General features: G+C 43.4%; 1 protein-coding gene across 5 annotated transcripts in view; it reads left to right on the forward strand.

The window, feature by feature from the left end:
* DLGAP1 (DLG associated protein 1) overlaps window positions 1-7,207 on the forward strand; it is a 143,804-nt gene extending 136,597 nt beyond the window's left edge. For all 5 annotated transcript variants that reach the window (XM_009981976.2, XM_086609217.1, XM_009981978.2 and 2 more), the window contains 3 exons: window positions 1,482-1,573; window positions 3,994-4,146; window positions 6,998-7,207. In XM_009981976.2, coding sequence (XP_009980278.2) covers window positions 1,482-1,573; window positions 3,994-4,146; window positions 6,998-7,207 — 455 coding nt within the window. The remainder of the gene's footprint in view (window positions 1-1,481; window positions 1,574-3,993; window positions 4,147-6,997) is intronic.
* The last annotated feature ends 370 nt before the right edge of the window (window positions 7,208-7,577 follow it).

Here is a 7,577-nt window from a genome sequence, read left to right on the forward strand (position 1 = left end):
TGTTTATATAAAGGCTGGGAAAATGCAAATATCTTTGAGTAGAAATGATAGTAAAAATTGTGACACAGTGGCTGTCATTCATGTTTTTCAGTAATGAAGTGGTAACTATTTTTTTTATTAAATGAAATTAAATTTTAAATCAATATTTAACCAAAGAATTGGGGGATAATAAGTTGCTTCAGCTGAGAGGGAGAATTAAATCATGGAGCCAGATACATCCGTGGTGCCAACTTGTTTATTTAAAGACAGTGCATAAAGCATAGCTGTGGGTGATGTTTTCCTCAGCATTGAAAGTCTCAAACAAACTAGTAGCTGCTTTCTGGCTCACAGCATCAATTTTCTTTCAGTCAGCAGTCTCCCAAATGGCACTCTCTTTTCTGGGTTTGCTGTCCTACTGCTAGTTGAGGCCATGTCTGTCTTTCTGCTCTGTTTCTGCATGCTTGCTTCTTTTTTTGCGCACACACACACACAAACACACGCACACTCCCCCTCAACCAGCACTCAGCAAAGGCCCAGGGAAATGTAGGTCTCTGAATGCACCAGTGTATGCCTCAGTTTTGGGTAACGTATTCCCAACTACTCCTTGCAGCAGTAAAGCCCTACAGTTTCAGTGAGGTTGAATGCAATCAAGACCATATGAGGTCCTGTTTTATTCAGAAGTGTTTACTATGGGCTGTCTTCTGGTTCACTGCAGTCCTTCACAGTACTCAGTCCAAAGAAACCGTAAGTAGCCAGCTGCCTGTACAAAGGAGTCCCCAGACAGCACAGGAGTTTGGCCAGGACTCTTTGACACCTCCCTCCAGGTCACCAGCAAGGAAGAGAGGCCAAGGTGTGATCGCTCCCTGAAGCATGCCTGAGCATCCGGGTTCAAAGGCAGAGGCCGCTTCAGATTGTGCTCGTGGAAAATACTCAGAGGGTCTGAATGAGACTCATCGGTGTGTGTTAAAATCACCGTTCCCTTTCTGGGGCTCAGATCGAGCAACACTCAGCTAAACCTGAAAACAAGGTGCTGAGTTGCTAAGAGAGAAATGGCAGAAATGCTGGTAGACGCTGTTTTCCAAACAGCATAGATGGCATCACAGGGTTTGAAAGCCGTGTGTCCTTGCGCGGGGAGCTGGGATTGTATTCAAAGCCTGAGCCTGGGTCACAGTCATGACAAGAGGTGCAATTTCTGGAGAGCTTTCTGTACAGGTCGCAAAAGCTTTTGATTAGCCGCATTTATGCTGCCACGGAAGTGCTCTTTGCTGTTTACAACTGGTCTCACTGAAGGAATGGGAGTACACTGCAGCGACAGATTAGTATTTTTGCCTAGTGTAGATCCGGCCTCAGATTTATTAGTTTCTCTCTAATCCGTGACCAAAAGATAACACGCTTTTTGAAAGCCAGAGCCGACCACCGCGCAGCTTTCTCCTCTCTTTTTACAGGCTTTTAGTTGCCCGCAGCAAAGAAAGCATCATGACTTACGTTTCTTTTTCTCTCAGTTCTAGGGAAAATTCGAACTGCGGTGGGCAGTGCCCAGCTTCTCATGGCCCAGAAATTTTACCAGTTCAGAGAACTTTGTGAAGAAAACCTGGTATGTAACTTTTCTGCTAGACGCTTGGCTTGTGTGCCTTTTACTAACCTTGTGAGTAATCGTACCTGAATTAGACAGATTTTCTTACTAACAAGGTAGTTTTTCAAGTAAAGGCCTCGATATGACTTTGGGAGTAACTCCATGAAATTTGGTGGAGTCAGCATGAGTTTCACAAAAGCTTGAGAGCCTTAAAATAAAGACAGGCAAAAAGCTTTGGGTGAAATACCACTGAGGTTCTGCTACTGACTTCAGAGGAGCAAGGATCTGCTTCTTGACCCCTGAGTTCATTTTGCATGGGCACAGAGATGTGTGGGTGCCTCCTCAGGGTCTTTCAGGGTGGACCAGAAGTCTCACGAGTGAGGCTTTCCTACGTTGTACAAATGCTGCCTGTGTTCAGCAAGATAGAAATATCAAACACTGGAAGTTAGTGCCTCATGTTACATAACCCAACAGCGGAGAAGAGAAAAGTCGTTTTCCAGAGTGCTAAAAGGGCAAAGAGACAAAGAGCCAGTCTGTTGTCATTATTATTACTGTATGTAATTGGTATATGCTACCACTATTGTTATTATTATTTGCTATTTTTATGCTGTTCATAGTAGTAAAATCAGAATTATATTCTTGTTAATAGGTAAAAATACATTTCACACCCTGTATCTAAAGCAGTATTCTCAAAAACGCCAGCACTTACAAAAATCTTCAAACTTTTTAATTAACAATCCATCCTTGCAGAGTAGATACAATACATTTAATTCCCAATTTTGGCAGAAATTACTAGAAACCCCAAAAGCATAGAGCATTATGCTCTGTCAGCATAGAACAGGTAAGGGAAGGCAAAACCTGTGATACTCACCGGAGCAGGGTGACAGTCTTCCATTTCAGTTAATGCACATCTGAAAATTAAGCCCCAAACTAAAATCTGCCTCAGCGGACAAATGCGACAGGAATCGGCTCTGCCTAAGCCTTCCAGTTCTTAATATAAAAATTGAAAAGGCATTCTGGTTGCACATTGTTGTAAATAAAGGCCTACAACTGGGCAACATGCTAGTGTCAAGCACTGAAAAACTAGGAATCTAAGTACAATCTCTGGTGTCCTTGTGAATTTAAAAATATGTACTTTATTGTTTTTGATAATTGCACCTTTGGTGTATAATCATCCCACGAAAATAATTTGTCAGTGTTGCTGTGAAAAGCACAAATACTTAGAAATTTCTTAAGGCAAGCAACTGACTCTTTTGAGTTTTTTGCTTCTGGTGAGGGAGAAAACTTAAACACAGAGTAAAACTTGAGCCATGTATAACAGCATGTAGGGGTCTAATAATAATTTATTTATTCTTTATTAATAACAATTTATCAATGTAATCTTAGGACGTCACAGCACACATGAAGCCTTGCTGACTCAGATTGGCATAGGGACGCCCAACGATTACGAAAAAACATTCTTTAAGTGACCGTATGCAACATCTCATTTTATTTGAAGAGATTTGGTTGGGAACTAGCTTACAGATACACACCCTGTAGAAAGCTTTCCCTCATACGAACATTGTCAGTGGAGCAAGGACCATTTCATGTACGTCCACTGCATGCAGAAACTGCTCAGGGCTGAGTTGCACTGAAGGGACGCGAGACAGCACAGGACCTCTAGGGTCACCAGCCTCTGGCCCGTGCCGTGCTGGAGATGCTAATGGCCCAGGTGTGCTCTTCTGAGTAACACTCTTGGGCTGATGAACTGGGTTTACACATGCAAAGCAACACTCCTTACCTGTGACGCAGTCTCACTCTTCCCAACAATCTGCCTGTGAAAATGGGATTGCTGTGCTTTTGTGTGTTCTCTTCTGAGCTCTTCACTCTGCAGAGGTTATTCTTGTCAAAAAAAAAAAAAAAGAAGAAATTGGGTTGAGGTGTATAAGAGGCAATTTTACTTGAAATGGTGTATTTTTGTAGACCTCAGGTTGTCATAGTGTGGAAAAAGTGTTTGTGCGTTGATACATCACAATTTGCACATGCAGCAAATGTGCATTTGCCCAGGCATCAGTCTTTTTACAAGTTTGAGCGTGGCAGGGAATCCTTCCTCATGAAAGTGAAGAAGAGGCTGGCGATTAATTTCAGTGTGGTTAGGATATCACCGCTTGTGCCCGGGAACATCGCTGGGCAGATCCTGCCACAGGGGACCTGCTGCCCGCCCTTTCGCCGTGGTCCAAAGGGGGTAGCTGCTGCCTTCAGTGAGCGGGGGCTTGTGGGGGGCACAGCAGCTTGCTAAAGCCCTGCCAGTAAGTAGCTCTCTGCTTTGTTTCTCTCTCTGTGTCTCACCGATAGCACGGATCTGCTGAAAGTGCTTTGCTAGCGAGATTTGTAACCTTTTGCACAAATGCTTTACGTTAAGAGGTACTAAAGTCGACGTGTTTTTCTCTTCTGTTGCGCAGAATCCTAATGCACATCCACGGCCGACCTCCCAGGACTTAGCAGGGTTTTGGGATATGCTGCAGTTGTCCATAGAAAATATTAGTATGAAATTTGATGAACTTCATCAGTTAAAGGCCAATAATTGGAAACAGATGGATCCTCATGACAAGAAGGTAGAACATTGTAGATTTTGTATGCTTCATTTAAAACCCTGCACAAATACTGGACAGATTAAATAGGCCTCTGTGTTACAGCGTTGACGTTAAAAATGTGAAATGAAGCTCATATCAAATTAATTTCATTGTAATAACAATGTTTACATAATAATCATCTGGGATATTATCTGTAATATGTTTCAGGCATATTTTTAAAGCAAATCTGTCTTTGTGAATCGGATAATGGGAATGTGGTACTGTTAAGCTTTACATTTAATCATATTAGATGATCAATCGTTGGAAGGAACTGCCTTATATATTGGTTCTTAAAATTAAATAAATCACATTTACGGTTCATATTATTGCATATAGCAAGAGTTCTAGGTTGTGTTACTGAAAAAACTAGGGAAGCACTGTAACCATGGCTGACTTTGGTAACCAGATTACAAACAGAGCGATATCAAAAATATGCCTTCCAAAATGTTACACTAAAGAACTTCTACATCTTTTTTTTTTCTTGTCCATTTGTTTGGGGTTTTTTTTATTTTGTTGTTTTGTTTTTTTTTATGGGTGATTTCATAAACAGGTTCACTTTGCTAGTAGTGTTGTTTTTACCCAAGGTAGCATAAAAATCATTTGGAGCTTTGGTCTTTTTTTTAAATGTAGTCTTCTTCTGTCACCATGAAAAACTACCACATCTCCAAGTGTGAGCCACATTTTACTTTCCATTCTCATTTGGCACCATTGCCTTATTTTTCTCCTCACTATCCTCATCAAGACAAACAGCACTTGGGTGAGCCAAAATACATACACAAATGTTTCAGAAAATCCTTAAAAGACAGACACATTCCTAGAGGAATCAACGGTCTAATGTCACACTCTTATAGGTATGTAATTTGATGGTTGAATTTCCACTGTGGCTGGTCTGATAGCAATGAATAGAGCCAACAGGTAGGGTCACCAGAAGGAGGGGTAACATGACTTATAGGTACAGTGGCTCAGACAGGAGTCCGGGCTGCCCCAACATGCAGTCAGCTGGCTGCCAATGACCAGAGCAGTGTTTTCTTTTGGACAAATAACCATAATAATATCAAATCCCATTAATCTTGCAGCAGGAAGCTTGCAAAGGCAATGCTGGTAGCATTCTCCCTCCTCCTCCGATCGAGATTAAATACTCATTCCTGATTTAAGAGTGCTATGTTCACACCATTTGGGCACACCTAGTGTGTTTTGTAGGGGAATGAATGAAAATGTGTTTTCCTAGCCCAAGGTACTGAAGGCAAGTCATTTTCTTATCTTCTTTTTTTTTTCCAGTAACTGTCAGAAAAAGAAGTTAAAACCATCAGACATGCATGCACAGAAATGCTCGTGTATGGTCTTTCATTAGCTTTTACAGTAAAGCGGGTAGGCCGAGTGTGTGCAATTGCAGCAGTAAGAAACAAGAGCTTTCCTTAAAAAAAATATGCCTTTTCTTTGCTTCTGAAAAACATTTCAAAGACTTTCCAACAAAAAGAAGACTATAATGGGTTAAAGGAAGTTAAGTAGTGCTGAAGAAAGGGACCTACAGTAGGAAGGTAAAGATTTTAAAGAATTACACTGTGTTCTTGTTTCAATCAGCATTTGTCTATGATTTTACATTAAACAGATCATCTCCTATCTTAAAAAGAAAAAAAAAAAGAAGAAAAAGCCTTCTGTGGAACTGATATTTGCAGTTGCCTTTGGCCTTTGCCATTGGGCCCTTTTTAAGCAGCATAGATTAATCCTTGGATGAAGAGAAAAAGCAAAGTATGAATAAGTGTAACTAAGCACCTTTATATTTCGAGCCATGGAAGCTGTTGTGAGCAGCATGAGAGAAAACGAGAGGGCAGAATGGGACCTTTGTAGTGCGATAAAATCCCTTCGCTCAGAGACCGTGTTCACAGTTGGAAGGGGATGTAACTTAAAAGACAATCTAATTAACTTGACAAAGTCTTTGTGGCCGCCTGAAATTCAGACCTGAATACACTTTTCTTTTTCGGGATTGATCCTTCTCTGAGGGTTTTTTTGTTGTTGTTTTTTTTTTTTTCTGTATGTGTGTGTACATGCACCAGGATATACATGAAAGTCCTCCTCGTTGATCACATATCTGGAGCTAGCTGCCACCGTGATGATTACTGCATGCTCTCTTAATGGTTTTTAAGTTTTTCCTACCGTTTTTTCCTATTTCTAGCTGATCGTAGCTTGTCACGCCTATTTAGCAGGAGGCTAGAGTTTATGACCTTGCACAGCGAGACCTAAAGTGTGGAATTTTTGAGCAGCCATTAAGCCACTACAAAACAAATGCATAAATATATGGTGGTTCTAAAAAAAAAAAATAATATTTTTTTCTGATGCACCAGCTGCAGGCGGCTAGTTCCCATCTGCGTTGGGAACGCCAAAGCCACGGTACTGCCGTGTTGCCAGAGCACCTGGCGTTCGGCACGCGTGGGAGAGGGTGGCCCAGGGGTGCTCCGCCGAGGGCGGCGATCGCAATGCGCGGCCGGGGGGGGGCGGCCGCCGAGATGCTCTCCTTCCTAGTCCCTGACACCGGGAGGAGACGCCTGGATCGCCCCTCTCCGGGGAGCCGCACTAAGCGGTCGGCGGTGGGGGCGTGCGCCCCAGCAGCGCCGGGCGTGGAGAAGTCGCGCTGCGGCCGGCCCTCCCCTCCCCTCTGCCCTTGCCCTAGGGTTATGAACCCTTGAGCACAAAAGCCAGTTGACTGAAGACAGAAAGGCAGATAAGAGCTAACAAACCTTAGGTAAAATGTGTGTTCTAACTACTGACGTATCCTAGTTTTTCCCGCCTTTCCCTGAGAAGCTGTATAATGCCATTAACCTTCTGCTTTGATCAGGAGAGAAGGGTCCCTCCTCCAGTGCCAAAGAAGCCATCGAAAGGTCAGGTGCCACTCATACGAGAACGCTCTCTGGAAAGCTCGCAGCGTCAAGAGGCCCGGAAACGGCTGATGGCTGCCAAGCGCGCTGCATCGGTCCGCCAGAACTCAGCTACCGAGAGCGCCGAAAGCATTGAGATATACATCCCCGAAGCCCAGACCAGGCTATGAAGGGATCCAACCGGGAGGACTCTCTCTGGCAAGACAAGCCTCATGTATAATCTGCCCCTCTAGGCTCCTGCTCAAGGTCACCACGAAGTATTTGTACCTCCTCCTCCTCCTCCTCCTCCTCCTCCTCTTCTCTCTCGCTCTCTCTCCCCTCTTCTCCCCTCCTCTCTCTCTGTACGCAGCCGCCCCGATGCTCCCAGTGAACTCCACTGCCGTGGCGTAGTTGTCGGTCCTCCGAGAGATGTCCTCTCATCACCTTTGCTTTCTGAAGGTTCGCCCGTGTCATCACGATGCTTTGTCACATGTACTGATCTGCCACTTTGCCTCATGTAAACCAGTACGATCCTTTTTTCTTTTTTTTTCTGTTTGAAAC

Source organism: Tauraco erythrolophus, chromosome 3, assembly GCF_009769465.1.
Source record: "Tauraco erythrolophus isolate bTauEry1 chromosome 3, bTauEry1.pri, whole genome shotgun sequence".
NCBI lineage: Eukaryota > Metazoa > Chordata > Aves > Musophagiformes > Musophagidae > Tauraco > Tauraco erythrolophus.